This window comes from Saccostrea echinata, unplaced genomic scaffold, assembly GCF_033153115.1.
Source record: "Saccostrea echinata isolate AGI-Se365-2 ecotype Australia unplaced genomic scaffold, CSIRO_AGI_Sech_v1 ptg000052l, whole genome shotgun sequence".
NCBI lineage: Eukaryota > Metazoa > Mollusca > Bivalvia > Ostreida > Ostreidae > Saccostrea > Saccostrea echinata.
This window is the reverse complement of record NW_026889801.1, coordinates 120,988-145,122: the sequence shown is the minus strand read 5'-3', so window position 1 is coordinate 145,122 and position 24,135 is coordinate 120,988. Positions and strand designations below refer to the sequence as shown.

General features: G+C 32.3%; 1 protein-coding gene across 1 annotated transcript; it reads right to left on the bottom strand.

Annotated features, from left to right (window-relative positions):
• Positions 1 to 4,603: 4,603 nt before the first annotated feature.
• Positions 4,604 to 19,948, bottom strand: LOC133203889 (TPR repeat-containing protein DDB_G0287407-like). Its single transcript, XM_061339686.1, has 18 exons — positions 19,815 to 19,948; positions 19,479 to 19,670; positions 18,927 to 19,111; positions 18,720 to 18,830; positions 17,917 to 18,034; positions 17,002 to 17,097; positions 16,419 to 16,530; positions 16,017 to 16,145; positions 15,821 to 15,841; positions 14,463 to 14,578; positions 7,879 to 7,984; positions 7,544 to 7,662; positions 7,145 to 7,351; positions 6,695 to 6,907; positions 6,151 to 6,339; positions 5,914 to 6,062; positions 5,732 to 5,804; positions 4,604 to 5,121 (listed from the first exon to the last, which is right to left on the bottom strand). Exons 1-18 carry the CDS (start codon positions 19,854 to 19,856, stop codon positions 4,759 to 4,761), a joined length of 2,541 nt encoding a protein of 846 aa, XP_061195670.1. The 5' UTR covers positions 19,857 to 19,948; the 3' UTR covers positions 4,604 to 4,758.
• Between the last annotated feature and the right edge of the window lie 4,187 nt (positions 19,949 to 24,135).

Sequence of the window (24,135 nt, the reverse complement as noted above, 5' to 3'; positions counted from 1 at the left end):
TACTTTCATCAAGTGAAAGGCACAGCTATGGGTACCAAAATGGCCCCTACATATGCAACTCTCACCATTGGATATCTAGAAGAAACACTTCATGAAAAAGCCAGTGAACAATTTGATGAAGAATTTGGCGAATATCTTAAGAAAAAACTGGAAAAGATATCTAGATGATTGTTTTATTATATGGAAAAAAGATGATTCAGATTTGAGCATTTTAAATGATATATTGAATGAATTAGACCCAGATATTAAATTTACAATGGAAAAAAGTTCCACTCAACTACCATTTTTAGATGTGTTAATCTGTAAGGAAAACAACAAAATTTCTACAGATATATTTTATAAAAATACTGACACTCATCAGTATTTGATTTTGGTTCTTCCCACCCACGACACATTAAAAGAGCAATCCCATACAACCTAGCCCGAAGAATATGCACATTAGTCAGTGAGGAAGAAATCAGAAATCAACGTCTGGGGGAATTGAAAATATATCTCACATACCAACATTATCCTTTAAACTTAATTAACGACGGCATCAAGAAAGCAAAGGAACTAGACAGGCAAGAATTAATTAACCCAACTGCTAAGGATGGAGAGGAAATTAAAATATTACCACTAGTCACAACTTACAACCCTAACAACCAAAACATTACTCCTATCGATCAAAATCTCAATGATATCCCCAAAACATATGAAGAAATGTCAAGTGTTTTATCAAAATTTAAATTTATAAACAGCAAAAGGCAGCCAAAAAACCTCAGAAGAATGCTCTGTCCTTCCAAAATAAGGAAATCTACAAAACCCGTGACGAAGTGTAAAAACCCGCGATGTGGCACATGTCCTTTTTTAAGACAAGGAACGTCATTTAATTTCAAAGGAAAAGATTTTTTATTAATTCGGACATGACATGTGAGTCCAAAAATTTAATATATGTTTTTACTTGTGGAGGATGTAACCAATTCTACATCGGTGAAACGGGGACCACATTGAGAGCCAGAATCCGGGTGCATAAACAACACATTCAAGTCCCCGAGTACCGCAAGATGAAACTCAGCGAACATTTAGATATATGCGGACACTGACAATTTAAAGTATTTCCTTTTTATAAACTTTTTAGAGACAATATAATTGAAAGAAGAGAAAAAGAAAAACATTTCATTCAAAAATTTAAACCCAGTCTTAACAGTTTGATTTAATTTGATTTCTGACAAAACTTTCACACAGAGTATAACCTTCCCATGTTCTCAATTAGTAATATAAACACATGTTGGATTTGGTTTCAGAAGTGTGAAACTACTGCAAGCATTTTATAGCTAGCTGTCAGATTCAATTATAGATAATGATTTTTAAAGTATTAATAGTTTTGTTAGACATTACAGTCAAGAAAACGTTATTATGTATTTGTAAAACGTCTGAAGATAATAATGAAAGCGCTAACGTTTTAACCTGTGTTGCTTTTCTTTTTTTAATTTTATCTATATCAAAACCGGACACTGTGAATGTTTCAAATTTGGATATATATATATATATATATATATATATATATATATATATATATATATATATATTAATCTACTTTTGTTAAAAGTGACATATAGGTCCGATGGGCCGGGTGTTTGAATATTTAATTGTATTAAATGTTTTTCATTGTACTTATAACACATGTCACTATAATAAATGATTTACTTACTTACTTACTTACTATACAAAAGTAAGTTTTTTAAAGACAAAATCTGTATGTTTCAAATGACCATAAATCACATCTGCAATCAGGGAATATCACTTGAAAAATGTTCATTTTATTCGGTGACATTGTTTATTTGGATACATTTGAAGCTGTCCCTTTTCACAGACATTATGATTTATTTAATAAAATATCGCAGACTACTATATTCTTCGTGTTATACGTCGTTCACACAGATATTTCTGTGTTTCATAATTAAATTTCGTTTCCAATAAAATTATATCGTTTGTAAGAATGTTTTGTAAAAGTTACAATAAAAATATGTTAGCATGACTGGAGCATATCAGACTTCCATTGAAGACATTATACATTTAGCAAATATTTGACGGTGTCTTATTAATTTCTATGCAGTAAAAAGAATAAGGAAAAACTCTTAATTTTCCACAGTTTAATATATAAAAAACATTAAAAGTAATGTGAAAACATTAAATAAAGTGCCCCGCCACAGCATGATACGCCCGTCAAATATTGTTCAATTATCACAAACAGGTTAGAGTGGAAGAAAATCAAGTCAACCTTGATACAAAGATTTCCAAGATTTTTCCATTCCTTACAATATTTGTTTATACATTTTCTGTGGTGTAGGCATGAATTGTAACAAAAATTACATTATAGATGCTCAACTGGTTGTGTTAGAGCTTGACAAATGCCCATCTGCAGCCCCCCCCCCCCCCCAACACCCAAAGTGACACACACACACATCTTTCATATTTGTGAGACATGATGCTCTGAAATTTGTTAGTTGATATTTTCAAAAAATTAAATAAAAATATCATATTAAACAATATCAATTTAGTCTTAACAACTTAATCTACACCAAATTAATTTTAAAAAATAAGACTGGCCATCAAATGGCATATGCTATAAACTGACCAGCAGTTCTTCTGTTTAATTCCCAAAGGATACAGATAACAACTGCTTGATCAGAGATGCTCTAATAGAAATGATTGAGAGAGCTAGTCTTCCTACACTGAACTCATTAATTAATCTTTAACTGGATGCATGTCCACTAATTACTCCCAAGGGATGAATGGATCTGCGCTATCTGCTTTATAGTGCAATTAAAATGCATATTTATGTCATTCTGGAATTAAATTTGAAAACAATTTTTTTTTTTCAATTTGTAACAAAGATTTATAAAAAGAAATAAAAATTGTAATCTTGATGCAACATTTTTAATAAGGTTTCTGCTTGACTCTTAGATTTGTAGGAACTATCTACCATAATTAAAACTTTGTTTTTGAAATACTTGATGTTTTTTTAGATTCAATGTCAGACTGGTTTTAAGCTGCAATTCATCAACGGGCATGCTAATTCCAATATCACCCCCCCCCCCCGGTATAATTAGTTTTAATTTATTAGTTTATTATACGATATCAAATTAGTTTATTACACAATATCAAATTAGTTTTAATTACTTTTCATCAAATGCATTTTAAAAGTTAGGCTAGCCCACAAAAACTATTTAATCCAACATGGCTGATTCCTCTGCCCACTTCCCCAGGGAAATAGATAACACCTGCTTGATCAGAGATTCTCTACCAGTTAGCTCCTCACACTAAACTCACAAATTTCTCTCTAATTTGACATGCAATTTTCTGTTATCAAAATTCTCCTTGACCAGTGCTTGATAATTACACCCATGGGAGAGGTGGAATTTCTCTTGTAACATTATATTTGTTATAGATTGCTGTAAAGTATATATGAAAAAAAAAGTATTTTCTTGATTTTAACACTTTTTAATAAGGATACTGCAACACTTTTACATTTTATGGGATTGTGTAATTTAATAGCAAAAAGACAGTTTTTTTTAACTTTCACTTAAATTAAAGGTCACAGTGACCTTGAAATAGGTCGCGACAACCTTCTACCTAAGATGCATAAACTGGCCAAGTTTTCTAGTTATGAGCCGGACAGGATTTTTCCATATTTGGCCATAGCATCTTAATTAAAGGTCAGAACGACCTACTTTTAGTGCGCGACACACCTTCTACCCAAGAAGTATCAGCTGACAAAGTTTGATAATCCTAGGCCTAATAGTATTAAAGTTATAAGCCGGACACGAGAAGAGCTATCAGACAGACAGACGGACGGACATAAACGCCATAACATAATACGTCCCGTCTAAAGACGGGCGTATAATAATAATTATTACACTTATTATACGTGGCTGTTTGCATACAGATATTTTGGAATATTGTAATTTTGATGTATTATACCACTTATTGTGTTTGCAATTGGTTATAGTTACCAAACTTCTAAGATACATGTTTGTAAGTTTAGACATTTTGCTAATGCATGTAATTTTTACTTGGTCTCAACCGGTGTTTGCTTGTCAAATTTTGGTTTTTGTATATACTAGCTTGAAATCTATCAAGCCTTAATAAACAACAATTTCAACACATTAATGTGTTAAGTTATAGTTTTCTAGGTTACTGTTCATTTAATTTTTGCTGGAAAGAGGAAGCATAAATAATAATTATTACACTTATTATACATGGAGTTATAGATCCATAGATTACTATGAAAAATAAAATACTCCAGAAAAGATAAAAAGTTTTTAAAAAGTATACGACGAAAAGCACATAACTCAAGTAAATTTTCAGATGTTATCACATAATTAATTAAACACAATGGTACTTTTAAAAAAAAAAAAAACCATTCTACGTGTATTGCACAAACTTGAATCGATTAGAAAAGATAAAATAATAAAAAGATGGACGGATCACATGATTAAAATCGTGTATAAACAATAGTTCATAGCAAGGGGATATGATAGGAGAATTACTAGAAAATACTAAAATTGCACATTTGTATATTGTAAACAATGTGTAATATATATGACAAGCTTATGTTTCCTGTAAAACCTCAGCCCAGTGCACGATTATCAAAACAATTTTTAAAGTAATATTAACTTTAAACGTAATGAGGGAAGCATAGGTATAGTTTTTATTTCAAAAGAATGTCTTATAGTCTGATACGATCAGAATTAAACCCAGCTAATGTTATAAAGTTCATTTTCTTTTTCCTATGTATGAACATCGCTTTGCTCCGATTCCACTTGAACAATGGATACACAACTTTCCCGGACACCCCATAAAATCTGCTATTCTACCATTCTCGTCTTTCCTGATTGCCATATCACAAAGGCGACATTTCCCTAACAATTTACTTTGACCTTGAGAATGTCGTAAGCAGAGATATGCCTCCGAAACTCTGTGTCCAAAAACGTAAGTGCCACAAATGACGCATGCGTCTTTATTCAGAGGATAGTGCGTTGCTTTAAATCCCCGGTATGCGTTGGAACATCCTCGACACAGAACTACTGGCATCGTGACCTTTAACACCGGATCTGCTATTTGCATACAGCGTGCCGACTAAAAGTCAAAAAATAAGATTATGGTTTTTGGATATAAGATCCTTGGTTTTTGTAACATATATTTTTTTTTGTAACAAGTAATTGAAATAGGAACAAAAGGTCAAAATTTTACATCGATCACATCAGACATATTTCTCTAATAAACTGAAATATATTTAGGATAAGATAAAAGAAGTCGATCCCTTTTTGTGCTCTAGAACTATTCCAGTGGTGTGTATTGAATTGGTTTCTTTTACTATCAAACAACGATTCCTATAAAAGTTTCCAAGGTAAAACTTTTCAATCAAAATGAGAGCGTGGGAGTGTCTAAATGTATTTCTGTGTACAATTCCATGTTTGGAAAATGTAAACTTTTTTTATAAAGCTCTCTAGTTGTTAATTATCATCTTGGATGATATCACCCCCTTCAGACAAACAACGAGGGCATCGGAAAAATTAGTCAGAAAAACTCACTTAAGTTGCTAGCTTAGGTACATGTACGCTACGAAAGCTTAATGGAATCAAATGAAACACAATTTAATTATATAATAAGGAATAAGGTTCTTTTTAAAACTTGTAAGGCATTTTTTTCAGTAAAAACTTTAAAATAACAATAAACAATATCTTACCTGTAAATACATGCTTCTCATGTAATCACCTAACATCGCTGCACTCTCTGAATGATGCATGAAATCAACCAATCTATCAATGATAGGTTTTCTCTTAATATTCTTGTTCTTTTTTCATATACAGGTATTGTTAAAATGAGTCACACAATAAATTACTAAGATATACAATAAACAACACATACTTATCATATAACTCTGCACGTTGACAATGAAATGGCACCTTCAATCTTTTAACGATATTATTTGCACACCAGAACATGAGATAGTCGACTACGACAGTGTGGTACATGATCTGTGCCTTTTTATCGCTCAGATACAGCTTTTCTATGTTCTAAAAAAGAAGTATTTTTTAAAGTCCACGATACATCTTCAATCCTGCTTGACTCCTTTCAAGAACATTTGTCATTGTATCATCTTACTTCATAAAATGTCCCATGAATGAATCTCATATTCCTATCCACACCTGCCATGTATGTGAAAGGCTTTAGAACTCTGCGTATTTTAGACCAATACAACGCAGGAATTGGCTCTTGTATATCCATGTCCCCTAAAATGTTCTGCATATCGATCTCAGGCAAACCCTGTGTTATGGCCAAAATACACAATGCCTGAAAAATGAAAAATGAAAATGTACTATATCTCATGAACCACAGAATTCAATAAAACCCTCACAATTCAGGTATCGTTTAAACAGATTTTACATAAACATAAATAATTGTTTTTAAATACTAAGATACAACCTTTTTTCTCAAATAAAGAAACCCAGATATTGTTAACACTGCATAAAACATTCACATATAATTGTGGGGAAATACTGAAAGAGACAAACCGAACAAGCTGAACCAACGTATATGTATCTTCTGCAAAGGTTACCAAACAAACCTTTTAAATCCTAAGCATATAAAGATTTCAAAAATTAGAAAATCATTTTTAATCGATTCAAAGGGGGACAAAGTACATGACCTTTTCCATTTTCCCACTGTCGTCATATGCGACTACATCTCTGAGTATGCCTTCTAGCAGCCCATCCACAGAGTCAGATAGCGACTGTATGTGCTGATCCAGTGTTCGGAAATCTCCAAATGTTCTTAATTGCTCTGCTAGAAGAGTCAACCACAGTGGATTTAATGAGCTAGGTTTAGACAATATTATGTCCATTTGGTCATTGTCCAGTTTCTGTGGGGTAAATGAAGAGCACACATTTGTTTTTATGACGTGTTATTATTTGGTATACTATGAAACGTTGTCAATAACATTATCCAAAACAAAAAGCTTCGTTTTCAACACGCAAAGAATATTTTACCTACCGAGTTTTACTTTTACCCAAACTCTGTCTATAGATGATACAAAATTTCTCTTTTTCAATTAAGTATTTAAATACGTAGTTGAAAGATGGCATAAATCCAACCTTACCTTATTAAACATGATAAGGTACTGCGCGATGACTTCTTTGGCTTCTGACTTTTTTAACTGAGGAATATTTATGAGAAAACAAGTGTGTTCCTTCAGTCGGTGGAGTGTGGGTAAGTGATCGCTTGATGTTGAAACAATGGCTCGAACATTGCCGGGAAAACGAGGAGGCAACCAGTTTAAATGTTTGTATTGGTCTCGATCTGCTAACTATATAAATGTAAAAGAAAACAAAACAAAATTAGAGTTCCATTTCTTCTTTTTAAATATATTAATACGAGATACTTAATACCAGATTTCCTGAGTGAAAACAATTATAAGTTATGTGAAGAGGAAAAATAAAACACTCTAGGAAAATTTAGACTACATAACTTTTTGACAAAGACACTTGCACTCACTTACTTCGTTCATACCGTCCAAAACAATCAATATTTGGTTTTCTATTTGACGCAGTTTTGTGAACTCTTCCCTAATCACTTTCATGAAGAACTCTGTAACATCGTTGGTGTCTTCTGGAATATCTGAAATGAAATGAAAACATGGCGTTAATTATCAATTTTTAGTGTGCAAAAACTTTTTTGGGCGGGGGGGGGGGGGGGGGGGGGGTTCGAAAAGCCGTAATTGTTAGTTCTTTTCAACTGTTAGTTCACATCAATGAAAAAAAAGATCAATGACATCTTTGTTAGTGAATCCGTTAAATGCAACCTTAGAGAAAATCAGCTAAGCTCATTCTTTACCTATTTGTTCTCCTGTGATGAATTCTGCCAATCGCTTCAGTAAAATATTTCTCTGAACACTATTTTCAGAGATACCAGCAAAATGGTAAAATACGTTCAATCCCACCTAAAAGTTTAGGAGAAGAAAACAATGTTACCCTTTTGCTGCAAATTTGAAGTGTAAACATTTATTATTTACATCCACTGAATATTATCTATTATTTTTTAAGAAAACCACGGTCGTTTATCAATACGAAAACGCCGCAAAGCAAGCCACTTGTATAGATTTCTTCAGCAGCGCCAATCCATTAATGAAACATACAATGACGCATATATCAATAATACCGCTGCATTTAATTTCCGGAATTTTGCATAGCATTTCCGACATTTTTTTAAATTTCATTTCCGACAATTTTTTTTTCATTTCCGGAATTTTTGCAGGGTACCTCTCCGGCAAATTAGTGTTAACCAGGTAGGCGGAAATTGAATTAAAAAGAATTTACATGTATTTCAAACCATATTTTCAAAATATGCCTTATAATTTCCATCCTAATATATCTGATTTCAAACTTAAACTGAACTTTTGAAAAGGAGATGAGCGAAAGTTCACAACACTTACAAGTGCCTTCGGGAAAGAAAAAATAAACGTTATTATTTTCGCTTCATTGATAGCTAAGCAAATCTCATTATTTGGATTTCAATGATTTATTCATGATTTATTCTTTAAATGTTTAAATTTTAAATTTTTGAAAATGCCGGAAATGAAAACTATAAAATGTCGGAAATGAAAAATTGAAATACGTGTTCAATATTTAAGGTACCCAATACCTATTTCATTTGATTACTTATATAGATAAAAACAATAAAATATCCTTTTTTGTTAGTATGGGAATTCACCTTGCAGCTATTAAAATAAAAATAAAATTAAAAATTAAAAAAAAAATTATCTACTTTATACATTACTAGCCAATAAAGAGGGCAATTTATTGTTTAAACAACGATAACACTAAATTTCTATTCACGGGAACTCTCCTTGTTGAGAAGAATCGAAAAATAATCCTGCATGTTTCGTGGTAATATTTAACCATCTATGTTCATAATACGTTTCAACAATAGTATCCCTACTTCGTTTCATAAATATATTTTATACACAGAAGTAAGTTATTTATATGATTCTGAACATTAAAAATTTATTGTAATATTTTATTTAAAGAAATTTACATATTATAGGCAGAACGTGAATGAGAAGCAGAAACCAGAATTTGCATGACTTTGAAAAAGATTTCATGAAGTACATGTGTAATTATACACTACTCTTGATTGTTTTGATATAAAGCCTGTTTTGTGTTAAAATTTATTTGGTATTCTTTGTTTTTAATCATTTTATAATCTTAACGAAACATGTAAGAGACAAAAACATATTTAACTTCACATATGCAGTAATTTTTCATTTGTTTGAACGAATTTAGCATTTGGTGCAAACTTTATTTAGCATTCTTTCTTCCTTCTTCTTGAGAGAGAGAGAGAGAGAGAGAGAGAGAGAGAGAGAGAGAGCTTCTGACTCTTTTAAACACTGAAGATGCTTTGTCTGACTATTTACCAATATACTGTAGGATTATTACGTTCATTCAACTTTTTGACAAATGTTTTTAAACCAATCAAATAATAATGTACGATAATCTTAATAGAAATTAACAAAGATTATTTTCGCAATTTTAAGCAACCAACCAGATTTTATACCTATCGCTGGAGTTTTTACATACACGAGGACACATTTAATTACATATCAGAAGTAACCAAGTATGACTGTAAGTAAACAATAATACTGAGGCCTACGATAAATGTTTAACAAAGTCCTTGCTGTAGATAAATTGAATGTGAAAGATACTGGCAAAAAATCTGTGATGTACTATGAAAAATAAAAACATACGTATATTTTTACACACTGTATGAAGATCTGTAATAGAACATTTTGTCGTTATTCTATGGATTTACATTATTTGTCTGTCGATAGATAGATATGCATTTTTTTCATTGCTGACCCCCCCCCCCCCTTTCTTTTTTTTTCTTTATTAAAAATAACTTTCACAGTTACCTAGGTAAATTTTGTACTGTTGTAAGAAGAACAATATTAAGAAAATCATTTTGTACATGTGTATATGTTTATATATTTATAAATATCAAGTTTGCTTTGTACACTTGTGAAAGCTAATAAAAAAAAGTAACCTGAAGTATGACTGTAAGTAAACAAATAAATATACTGAGGCCTACAATAAATGTTTATTATCATGTGTATTTATTCTTATGTAAAATTCTCACACTTTTTTATAGGTCAATGCCCTATGCATTGATTGTAATTAATTTATCGTCTATATAAATAATACTGTCACAAACTTCCTGACATCGCAAACTAGATGCGATTGTGATTTTTGATCGGGATCGAGTTTCGTAAGGGAAATATTCGCGTGAGTACTCTGAGCAGTAAAGATTTTGTTCTTTTGGAGGGAAAACCTTTTTGTCAGTAACATGTCATTATTGTATTCTGAGGTATTTAAAGAGTTTTATAATTTGTTCATTCGAGTAGAGGTTAAAAAAAGGAATAAGTCAATATGAGGATACAGAACAGCAGAAGGGACCCAATATAGCCAACAGGGGCTAAGTTTGGCTAGAGTGAAAATAGGCCTTTTTATGGATTTTTTGTTATTTCTAAAAGTTTTCCATTCAATTTCTGATCAGTTTCACGTGTACAGTATATTTAATAATTTAGCTCACACAGAACAAAGACATGACCTTTTCTTATAGAAATTGCCCATTGCATAGGGACATTGTCGCCGAAAACTCCTCGCATTTTTGTGATCATCTACCCAAAAACTTCTTGGTTAATTTCAACCAAAACTGACACAGTTTGTGTATCCTTGTGTAAAGGAAATTTCAGTTTGGATGAGGTGAATGAAAATTTATTCAAATAAAGAAGTCGAAGTATGTAAATAAAGTTATTGAGAAACAGACAGATAGGCAGATGGACGGTGGACAACGGATGATCAGAAAAGCTTACGAGCTCAATGAGCTTAAAAACATTATGAACATTTTGCTTTACAAAACCAGCAATCTTTGTAAAATTGATGTTTCTTAATTTATGTGTTTACACATTCCCTGATCTGTTAACCATTCTCTATTTCAGAAAACTAATAACCTATTCTAAAAGATGGATAAGACATACAGAAATTCTTTCATCATATTATACGCTGCTGTAAAGTGGCTACTAGAAGTAGTGGATCTAGGGCTGGATTGGGACTTTTACATTGAAGTACAACACACAGATCAACAAAGTATCATCCGTGCAGTAAAGCTAAAGTGGGCAATTTTGGGATTTGCAATCTTTGGTACTGTCATGTTCTTTTCCACTTTAATTGCATTTTGCATAAAAATTTACAAAACTAGGAAACATAAAAATTTGAGCAAATCCTACCAAGATGTTAAGAAAGCTGTCTCCATCATGTCTCTCATATGTACCTGGTTTGAGGATTTCCCTCAAATAGTGCTAGCTGTTATTGTAGCAGTGAAATCAACTGAGCTGATCTCAATAATACAGCTGGTAAAAGCCTGGTATGCCTTAGCAGAAGCAACGTTGCAAGCTACCATAATATTCATAGAACTCAGACTGTGTTGCCTTAAGAAGCCAGACTATTGGAAACGAGTGTTGTTGATTTTGGAGCTTATTGGCATTACCCTGATATTTCTGGTCAGTATATTTTTGTTAATAGAGCTTTACCAAGACAACTTTAAAGAGATTTATCAACTGGAAAATGCTGCCATGAATTCAACTAGCAAAGTAAACTTCACAACTTGGAGCACTCCAATTAATTCAACCTGATGTCTTTGCAATGCATGGGCTAATCATTAACATGGAATGGTCAATTCTCAAATCAAACACTTCCCTGTGGATTCATCTGTAAATAATTTTTCATCATGTCATATACAAATTATATATACATGTATGTATTAAAACGCAGACTTTTTCAATACATCAAGTTTAATTATGTAGGGGTGGGGGTGGGGGGTTGTTTTTGTTTTGTTTATACTTTATTGTATATAGTAAGTTCAGAATTTTTAAAGTTAACACCCATTTCCAAAGACTATGGGTCACATCTGCATGCAGGTTAATATCATGTAAGAATTAAGTGATCATCACAGTTATATATAATGAGATTTCCTGTTTTTTGATGCATTTCATTATTCTTTGTGTCAAATACTACTAACACAGATAGTTAAATTTCCATTTTTTTCCCCCATCAAGTTTTGTGCGCAGTCATTTAAAAAGAAAACTGAAAGTTCTGATTATGGATGTTTATAAATATTTTTTGAGCCAAAAAAGCACATTTTGGTTAGAATTTTTCAACTTGCATGATTATGAAAAGGAGATAAATGCATGTTTTGTTAGCTTTTGTGTTTTCCTTTCATTTTTCAACCTGGTTGTATGATCTGTTTAATGTAAATAATTTTTTTTTCATTGATGAAACAATGATAGAAAATTGAAGAAAAATATTGTAAGATAAAACTGATGTTGTTTACATGCTTGTTTGACTTTTTTTGTTGTCATGTATTTCAACAATAAAATGCTTTCTTTGTTGTGTTAAATGTATAAATGATTCATACAGACATGAAACTGTTGACCTTTAACATGCTTATAACTCAATCTTCTTCCATTTTATGAAAAACAGAGCCTGGAGGGCTTTAAAAATGTGGATCAAGCTAGTAAATGACAGCAATATCCAGGATTTCATAAGAAATAAACAGAAAAATTGTAATGTAGGTGTATACATTTTAACCAGAAAACTGGCCCAGTCAGGGAGGGCTTTGCTAAAGGCTATGATATACATTCAAGAATACATACATACAAACAGACAAAGTAATAAGACCCATAAATTCATATTTAAAGCCTTTCTCTGATACTGTAAAGTTCTTCTGGGTAAAATTTGAAAATGTTACGTTGAAAACTGAGTTACTGAGTCATATGTGTCAAAGATACAAATTCAAACATACATACTGACAGATGGACTAAGTGATAAAACTTATGCAAGTGTATATAATGTGCATGTGTTTATATCATGAATAGTTTCTTAAAATTGAACTAACACAAAGAATCGTAAGGTCAAGGCCATAGAGAAGCTCAAGGTTAAAAAATTTTGATGCAGTTGAATAGCTTTCATCAATATTTATCAGCATGAAATATCTTGCATTGTTTCTTGAAAATTGAGCTAAACACAAAGGACTATATTCGGTAATGACCAATATTTGCCCCCAAAATCAAACTTTGACGGAGAAATATATAATTATGTTCTAAAACAGGGGAATATCTGCAGACTTCAAAGCACTGAATATTTTCATAAGCCATGACGCCACATGTTAGATATGACGTCAGAAAGATGACGTAAATTCAAAATTTCCATGATTTATACAGAAAAAGTGTATATTACGTCGATATTTTGAGTAAAAGTCACCGAGCGCAGGTCTGCTCCAACTCAATATTTTGATATAATGTGTAGAATGATAATATCAATGAAATATGTAAATATTGTTCTTGAGCAGGCCTGCGCTCTATAAATTTTATAGTTAAAATTGAACAAATTTTGTCCATTTTTACCTTTTTCTGAAAAATAACGCAAATTGCGAATAGTTTGTGACGTCATAGAAACAAAAGTTGCCAATAATCTACTTCGAAACTATAATATTTTTTGTTAGTTTAGATTTCTCACACAATGTATACAATTCAGCACATTTCAAGAAATTTTCAAAATATGACTTTTGTGGGGGCAACAATGTGCATATACCGCATATAGTTCTTTAAGAAAGCGAGGTCAAGTTTACAGAAAACGTGAAAAAAAATGTTGATACTTAGTGCATTATGAAAATTTGTTTGGACACACCATTGCAGGTATGAGACTACATCTTTCAAAAAATACTAATTCAATGCTTATATTTACATTTTTGAACTTGCCTTGACTACAAATGTGATCTGTATTATCCATTGTGTATGTTACAATTAATAGAGGAGCCATTGCAACAGCTTCAATGTGAGTGTAAACTTTGATTTTCATTTATGACATTGCACTTGCACAGCGTTCAACATTTGTGGAATCGAAATAAAATGCATACGCATACTTTTCGTCTTTAACTTTTGATCTCCCCATCTGTGTTTTGATGTTTTGAATGCCATATCTTTCCACACACTTTATAAGCAAAATTAGTGTAGAATGTAAATACAGCTGAATAATTCTCACCATTATGTATCAGCATACAAGGTGTGACAAAATATCTTCAATAGTGTTTTGATACTAAGTTTAACACAAAATCACGGACAGACAGACAGACAGAAAGGCATACATGACAAACACTATATGCCCCAGCCATATTCATGGCAGGGTATCAGAATGCTTTAGAAGTAGCTTAGGAGTACCAGTATATGAAGTTTGATGTCTGTTAAGCAAAGGGTGTAACAAATTTTGAGCTGAAAACATCTGGTCTACTGACCAACCAACAAACAGATGAAAACCATTGTGTCCCCTTTAATCACAGGGGAGAAAGAAAGTATGTTTTAAAATTACCTTCAAAGCTTTTTTGACTAACTTTGCCAGTAAAGATGTTTTTCCTTGCCCTACTGCTCCAGACAAGCAAACCATCAAATTATCGCCATCCTCAGATTTCCAGAATTCAGGGTCCCCTGTGCATTTACAAATATAAATATCAAATAACTTTGAACCAAAGTTTTTTGAAAAATTTTGATCCCATTATACAGCCCCACCCTAACTACTTTGACCATGATTTAAACCAATTTAAATCTGCACTACCTGAGGATGCTTGCATATTAATATGATCATAATCGTACCCTGGTGTTCTTGAGAAGAAGATTTTTAAAGATTTATACCTATAAATTCCAGTGCAAAACTTTCATCCTCCTATTAAAGCCCCATCATACCCCAGGTCAGGGACATGATTTGAGACATTATTTGAACAAAATTAAATCTGCACCACATGATGCACTTTGCCTGCATATTATCATCTCTTAGTAGACATGGCCAAGCTGTTCTTAAGTGGAAGATATTTATGCCCATTTCCATTACCTGTGGATGCTTCCATACTCAGATTAATAATCCTGGCCCTTTTGGTCTTGAGAAGAATTTTTTAATGACCCCCCCCCCCCCCCCCCATATATTTCTATGCAAAACACTGATTCCCTGTTGTGACCCCATATCTTAATCTAAGCTAGGATCATGGTTTGAACACACTTGAATCAACCATATCACGAAGCTTTTATATGAGTTTTGCCTTGTCTAGCCCAGTGGTTCTTGTGAAGAAGATTTTTACATGATATCATCATATTTTGTCTATTTCTTAATCATCCCCTTTGAAAGAGGGCAGGTCTTTTCTTTTGGAGAAACTTAAACCCCCCTTTACCCAAGATTGTTTTTGTGGCAAGTTAGGTTGAAATTGGTCTAGTAGTTCTGAAGTGAAAAGTTTACAGACCAACACACAGCAGACAGACAGCTGCGTGAAACTCTTTAATCAGAAATGCTCACTTGAGCCTTTAAATTTGGCTGAGAAGAACTTAAAATAAAAGTGACATCATGGAAACCTCTTTCATTAATGTAAAAGAAAAAAAAAAGAATTAAGTGGTAAGAATATTTAAATTCTGTATATTAAAATGATTTTATTTTGAGAGGGGGGGGGGGGGGATTTCATTCTGCAAAACATCATTATATTAATGTACAGTGCACACTTTTTGTGATTTTTGCCACAGGAAAATTTAAGCAAATATTAAAGATATGAATTCTAAAATTAATATTTTGATTCACAATGTTTTGGTGGATAGTTCTTCAAACAACCACAAAAATATTTTTCTTTCTTTACTGCTCAATTTTTATCTCATTCTTTTGTACATACATGTATAACAATCCATACTTACGAACAAATGCTGTTTGTTCCCCTACAATTTAAAATATACTTAAAAATGAATCCTTTCTGTGCCAAATAATAACAATGTCAAGATATAATTATAGATCCAATTTTTCTTGAGAGGAAAAAAAATTAAAAAGAGGACAAAATATAAGAAGAAAGCCTAAACCAAGCCTAAGTCTTATTAAGCTGTTGTTTTTAATTACCTTCTATTTTGTAATCAATGGGATCCTTGCCTTTAGCATATGCCAACAATTTATCTATCAATTCATCCTGTCCAATAACAAAATGGGCTTTCCTCTCCATAAATTGTATTTGTTCTTGGTGTTCTAAAGCTTTTATCAACAGAAGATTAAAGAAAATGAATTTCTTTCACAAATATATACATGTATTCATCATAAAATATTTCAACAGTTTTTTAAACAATAAAATCAAATATTTGCCTCTAAATATATAATCATTAAAAAAATGTTTTTTAAAGTGATTAAATCACAATGATTGATCATGCATTTGAATACAAATTAATGAGGCAAAAATACTGTTTGATAATTCGTTATTCAATTTGTCTGTTTTGCCAAAAAGGAAATGCATGGTCTTTCCAAATTTACCTTTGTCATTTCCTGCTTTTGTTGTGTTTGAGTCTGGATAAAATTGTGAAATTCTTGATTTGAAAAATGTCAATGTTTTCTCTGCAAATGTGTCTAGACCCTCCAGTATCACCTGAAGTTATAAATTTGACAAAAACATGTTTTAGGTTACCATGCAGTAAATGTTCTGCAAAAATTTTTGATTTTAAAAATCAAAAATATCAATTACATGTATTCTAGTATGTTGATAAAATTATTTTGAATATTCTAAAGTGATCATTTTTGTCATTTCAATTCTACACATACAGTCAAACCTTTTCATCTCAAATTCAATTGGATGGGGAAAATACTTTGAGATATCAAAGGATTCAAGATAATTAGGAGTTTATATAAGACAAAGAGAAAAACTGGTAGAGACTTCCAACACACTTTAGCAATACTTGATATTGATGTTGATTTAACTGCATACATGTCTCACCATGATAGTTTCAAATCTCATCATGCTCATCAAAATAACATACAGTAGTTCAATCCCAGGTTGAAATAATAAACTATATACTGTATAGCATAATTAGTCAATATCAAAACAGTTAAGAAAACTTACTCTCTTTCTTCCTGCTTTCTCTGACATTCCACTATATTTACAGTCATAATTAAAAACCTGATTTGGAAATTTTATTTTGAGCTGTTTTTTCAACTCCTGAAAAATAAAAGAATGAAAAATGTAGACAGGTAGAAAAAAAATAGCAGCTGCATGTAGGATTAACTAGAGTTGTCTTCAAGGGACGGACACCCTTTTAACGGGGGGAGGGGGGGGGGGGATAATCAAAGCATTCATCAAGTATCCACGGATGCTTCACATTATTTACAAGTTAATAGTGATGGGCTGAAAAGTGATCAAAACGCTAGGAAAAGTCACTCTCCTTACCATGTTACAATGGGTCCATGTTTCCCAGAGGGGGGGTGGGGGTGGGGGGGGGGGGGTGTTGTTGTTGTTGTTGTTAAAGTCCTGTTGTTTTGCTTTAAAGGTAGTGTTTAGTAGTGTTTAATTATTTTGTCACTTTAATTTGTTTCAAACTAAAAACAAATTTGGAAATATTGATAACTGTCACAATTTTTACTAACCAAGACTTAACAAATGAGAACGGACCCATTTTCACGGTTACTTTTCTTTCAGGTATTTATATACCTATCATAAATTCAAAATTAGAGAGTACATTAAATTGATAAACATACCTTCAATTGACAATTGGGGGGGGGGGGGGGGGGGGGGGTGGTGTTGTTGTTGTTGTTAAAGTCCTGTTTTTTTTTTTGCTTTAAAGGTAGTGTTTAATTATTTTGTCACTTAATTTGTTTCAAACTAAAAACAAATTTGGAAATATTGATAACTGTCACAATTTTTACTAACCAAGACTTAACAAATGAGAACGAACCCATTTTCACGGTTACTTTTCTTTCAGGTATTTATATACTTATCATAAATTCAAAATTAGAGAATACATTAAATTGATAAACATACCTTCAATTGACATTTATTCAAGATTTCTTTGTCAACAAATCTTTTTTGAAAATCTTCTGGAATATCATTTATGACCTCAGAATTACGGAAGAAAAATACTGCATTAGGATTACATGACCTAGCAATAAAAACAATCAATTTAAATTAACAAACAGTCAGGTATTGATAAGTGTGATCACAAGTTCATACAGTATTGTACAAAAAAATCTTTCTGCAGCTCAGCTATCATTTTAAAAGTGATTTTTACAATACATCTAACACACTCAGTTTTGCTTTATACAAATGATGTGCATGATTAACATACACTCAATATCAAGTCACATCATGTATCAGTTTATTAAAGTATGTTTTTGCAAAATCAGAGAATCTGAAAATAGTAAATGATATATTGCAAAAATCACTTTTTTGTAGGGTCAAATTTTCATGGATTGAAGAAAAACTATATGTAGCTGGTTCCTGAGAATTTGACTTCATGGTTGAAGAAGTATAGCATTATCTTGATTACAACTTTAATACTTCATTGAGGAAAGATTTTCTTAAACTGGGTCTCTTAATTTATACCATGAAAACAACACAAATGACACCTCCCCCCAAAATAAGAGATTTCACAGTATACAGAAGTTCTGCTGATCCAAGTTGAAGACTAAAAAGTCAGAGCTATAACATAGCCAAATCTACCACTTAACAAAAAACGAACTTTATTTTGGGGGATTGTAAATATGACAATCAACACTGATTCACCAAGTGACCTAAATTAAAATTATTATTATTCACAAGATATTTATAAAGCACAATTTCCATACCTATATGCCCCATGGAGAATCTCCATGAAAGTGATTGAAGTGTTGGGTACCCACATATACAGTTCTTTTAAATCATTTCCAAGATCTTTCCCCTCTGGAATCCAGCCATACCTACAAGTGAATTACATTTGCTAGGTCATGGAGATTGGGATTTGATTAATGGATGTCCTCTGAAGCTGAAATCCACATGATACTTAGAATAATAACCTTTCACCCAACAAATTGATAAAGAAAGGGCATCCGTTAGTCTCAGCATGACACCGGTCTAGTTCCTCTAAGCAACACTGAATTGTTTCCTCTGAGTCAGTATCCTTTGGTACCCCCCATCTTAGATCACACTCAACAAGATGAATCATCCTCTCCTCACACCATTCCCTCAACTCGGGAAACACCTGATGAAGGAAAAAAAATATAGGATACAATCTACTAAATAATATTTTTCTTACTTATTCATTCTGACTGCACTTATACATGTTATATACAGAAAATTAGTTTAATATTCCTACTTTAAGTGTTCAAATCTCACAATAATTCAGAGCTAAACCAAAGAATTCTTCACAGATCAATAAACTATATGAGTGCCATATTTGTAATTATGGTAAATTTCATTTTATTTGTGGAAAAATTTATTTTATGCAATGTCCTGAAGTTTTCTCTGCTTGAAAATGATGCTCTTCTCAAATAACAGGAAGGGTCTCAGACTGATATTATTTCCATTTTTTAATTCTTTTATTTCAATCAATATAGATCTACTTGTACCTTTTTAACTAAAACCTCTCTTTCACAGAAGAAATCAGTAAATGTTGATGACACAAAAACTCTCACAATCCTCCATGGACCCTCCACAGATTCCTCTGAAGAGTTCTTTGTACCAACATTTTCGTTGTTTTTGCATTGTTCCTCTATAAGCTCCCAGCAGGCAGCAACTATTTCCTTGGCTTTAGCTTTTTCCTTAAAAAACGTTGCATAAATCGGCTGATTAACGGCATGCCAATTCATTAACTAATAAAAAGTACTTATACTTCCAAGAACAACATCGACAAAAATTAAGGGCACTTCAAATCAATAAATTCCAACTTTGATTTTTACACTCACCCGTTTTTCTTGATTCTCTGCCGTCCGATATCGTCTGTACATGATGTCAGTCTTTCTTGTCAATTGTATTAACGATCATTTTGGGGATGTTTGTTGTATACTTGAGTTTGTTTACTTATTTTCCAAGACGTTCAAAGTCAAATAATTTTTTTCCAACCAACGCATGACCCCACTCTTTCGAAGCGTAAATGAGATCACACTACTTTGGAAACTAAATATAAAAGCCTTATGATAGATCCTCATTGTTCCGGAATGGTGGACTTAGTCTACATTTTTGAATGAAACATTGTTTGCTATACTACTACCAGATGTGTTTGTTGAGGTATGTTATGCTCAAAACTGTTAAAGTTTGTTCAAACTGTAAATCTTTTAGGCATTATAGAAATAACATTAAATTCTTTTGAGTGGGTGGGATATTACCGTCTTTTTATCAGGTCTTCACAACGAAAATGAAGTTGTTTTCCTAAAGGAGATGGGTGAACATGACGAGCGATAAGCCTATAGTGTGACAAACATGAAGATGAAAAATTAAATTTCTATTATATCAAAATTTTCCTTGATATTTCGTCTAACATTAAAATATACTTTATGTAAAATCTCTACAATTTGCAAAAATCCCTCAAAGATTGAAATTATTTGCCTGTGAAATATTAGACACACACTAAAGCGGGCAAAAAGAGTCATTTTCGCATACTATAACACTATTTTTCGATATGAGTGGGTCTTCGCTCCACCTTTTTAAAAGTTAATCCTCAAAGTTTGCATAAAAATATACATTTTTAGGTTACCAAAAATATGGAGCAATGACCCACTATACCTTAAAAATATACTTTTATGACATAACATTCGCATCTTTTCGAGAAATACTTGAAGTCCATTAAGTCAAGGGTCATATCACAAACATGATTTACAGTAAATGCCACTGTTCGTCAGGACTTGTGTAGTCTAGTGGTAAGCGTGCTAGTCTCGAAAGAAAATGATTCTAAGGATTTTTATTGCTAGGGTTCGAACCCCACGAATACCACATTAATTTTTTTCATAAAAGAATAAATTTTGCCAAGAAAATTTTCCTCAGAAAAGTTTTGTTTATCACAATTACATAAATTTCAATAATGAGAACTTTACTCTAAATATTAAATTCACAAACTCAACATGATTTTTACATTTCTGAAGCTATAGGCTTTCTGCACGCTATGTTCGCCCATCTCCTTTATTCAAAACATAATAATTAAATAAAAAAAGTAAAATTTAATGAAGCTTTTTAAAACATAAAGCCAGTCTTAGCAATGAGTTAAAAATTACCTGATAGGTCACTTAAAAAATGTTTTATTTGATGTACTCTGACTCATACCCATCAAAATTGCTCCGTACCCGATCATTGTTTTAGAACTTTTATTTTTTTTTTTTCATTTATGGGAAAATATAGATCGTCTAAATTGCTTTTTATGCCGGAATTCCATATACGACAGCCAACTGCTCACTGCTTACTGTCAACTGCCACACATATTTGAATAAATTTTCATATCTATGTAGATATTTATGTGAATTTTCATGAAACATAACTTGTTTGGGAAAACAAAGAGATATAAGTCTTTAATTTGGTAGATCATGTTTTTCACTATAGAAATCAAAAAAAGGGAAATTTATTTTCACCCCCCCCCCTCGCGAAACAACAATTCCTTTTTACAGGTATTATGAATTGTTATTTCACAAATTCATGCCAAAGGTTTTGTTGTTTCACGCGGTGGGGGGGGGGGGGGCATGTGTTTAAAACAGGAAAATAGTCGTTTTATTACCAATTTCAAATGAGATTTCCATGAGTATTATAAAATCTGGTGTTGTTTCAATTAATGAAATTTGAAAGGAGTTGTAAATAAACAAGAGCAATTAACTTTTTGACACTGGTTTTTAAAATTATCAATCCATTACCAATGAACTTTTCTTTGCATTCAAACAAGTTTAATGGCCAAATTGCCATTTATATTGAATTAAATGGATGTAAAATTAGGCTGGAATCGAGAGTTAGCGTGCGTAGTTCTTACAATAATAACAAACAACTGGCGAATTAAGGAATTTTTAAACTGTTATGGCAAGGAAGGAGTAAATCGGAAGAAGGAGTATTTCCTCTTAAAAACAAACATTTAATTCCCACATTTCCTTGCATTGCAGGCAAATAATTCAATGGGGGGATCACATACGACAAAAGACCCCCCCCCCATGTATATTTTTATGAAACTTAGAGGATAAACTTTCAAAAAATGCAGCGATGACCCACTTATATCGTGAAGATAGTTAAAATCAACAGTAGTGCCCCCTCAATAAGGACGCCTGTGACCTTTTTTATTCCTTGTCAAGTGATTATGTTGGGTTGTCCCCCCCCCCCCCCCCCCCGCACTGAAATTGCTTCCTTGCCTAACATAGAGTAAAATGCTTTGTATTATGATTTTTTTTATTAGGACTTCTGATATAAATGCAAATACCAACAAATGTTACCCAAGATCCTACTAAAAGTTTGCCCCCACCCCATTTTTTTCTGAGGTATATAAGCCTTTAATCTCTCCCCCGTCAAAAAGGCTAATGAATTATTTGCCTGCAAGGACGCGTGGGAATGAAATATTTTGTATTTAAGAGGAAATGCTCTTTTCTTCTATTTATTCCTTCCTCGCCTTTACCGTTTAGAAATTTTGAATCCGCCAATTTTTGTTATTATTGTAATCTATCATAGGGTTTATTCAATTAAGCATGCGTATTAAAGATAACAAAACTGGGCAATATCATCTATGAGCAGTTGACAGTAAGCAGTGGGCAGTTGGAAGTAAGCAGTGAGCAGTTGGCAGTAAGCAATTGGCTGTCGTATATGGAATTTCACAGCTTTTTAACTTTAGGTTCCATTTTTCTTTTGCAAATGGCATAAAAATAAATGGCTTTAAAATTATTATGCTTGTACACTGACTGTGTGTGACATCAGACACTGCACAGCTGAGATGTATGTTAGAGTTCTCTCCCTTTGACCAGTAGAATCTATACTGCTGTCTGGGTCTGCCAATATGCCCTGTACTGGTTGTTCTAAAACAGCCTACGATAAAAGTAAGAAACAAAGAGCAAAGTTTCTTTTTTCGGTTTTTGGTTTTTTTGTTTTTGGTTTTGCTGCATTTTACAAACATATAAACTAATGTAACATGTATGTTGGTGAAGTTTACGATAGGTATTTATTAAGAGTCATAGAGGAATAAATGTGCAAATCTATGATTTTCATAACATCTATCATTGTGTTAGATAATTCCAAAAATTGAAAATAAATAAATAAATAAATAAATAAATAAATAACCTAATGAAAACGAAACCTAACGAAAAATATGGGTTGGGGTACATCGAACCGAAAAAATTAATGGTGGCCTTATAATAGTTTTCATGTTGATATTTACAAGCTTAAGAATATACACTTTGAGCAAAAAACAAAAAAAAAAAAAAAAAAATTGTACAAAATTAAATGCACAAGTTAAAAAGTAGAATTGTCTACAGATTTTTCTCTTTGTTCAATCATGACAAGGTGCACAAGGTGGGTGTGACCAGTTGACAGGATGCTCACTCTTCCATGGCACCTGATCCCACCTATGTTATCAGAGGTCTGTGTTTGCTCTTCTCACAATCTGTATTTTTTGCTCAGACTTTTCAGTATGATTAATGTTCATTATCTTCACATTTCATTTTTATGTCATTTGTATAGGTTTACATTACAAATGGAAGGGAGAAAATGTATGACTGGACAAGGGATTGAACCCAGATTACTAGCCAGGTACTTTAATTGAGCTATAATCCAGCCCGATGTCCACTGCCAATATAAACCAAATCACATTTCTCACCCCTAAATTGCCTAAGCCCCCAAAGACACACTATCTACATATGTACATTCTTTTAGCCCTTGATAGGGAAGTCCAGGGGTGGTTAATGACAACAAAATGAAATGCAACAGGAAAGAGAAAATTTAGGCTGGGTCTGGAAACAAACCCAAGGCCCCTGCATTACTAGTCAGGTACTCGATCTAATCATTGAGCTATCCAGACCAACATCATGGGCCATATAGCCAAAAAACTAAAATAAATATGTGTGGTTTTACGAATATATGAGTGTCGTTAAATCACTGACAGATAACAAAATTATTGTACATTTTTCGGCCCAAGGATGTTATGAATTCACTAACAGCTAATTTACTTGTACCAAAATACCATTAATATTTGTGTTTATATTAGTGAATACAATGCACCATTTTGATGAAATAATAGTATTACATCAATGACAAGGTATGACAAAAAAGAAAATC

What these genes read in the sequence shown, in the direction of transcription:
- LOC133203889 (XM_061339686.1), bottom strand. Translation starts at nt 19,856, where the DNA reads ATGTACAGACGATATCGGACGGCAGAGAATCAAGAAAAACGG. An exon ending in ATCAATTTGTTGGGTGAAAG is followed by an intron (nt 18,831 to 18,926) that starts GTTATTATTCTA and finishes ATTCACTTGTAG; the next exon opens with GTATGGCTGGATTCCAGAGG. An exon ending in ACCTTATCATGTTTAATAAG is followed by an intron (nt 6,908 to 7,144) that starts GTAAGGTTGGAT and finishes TTTACCCCACAG; the next exon opens with AAACTGGACAATGACCAAAT.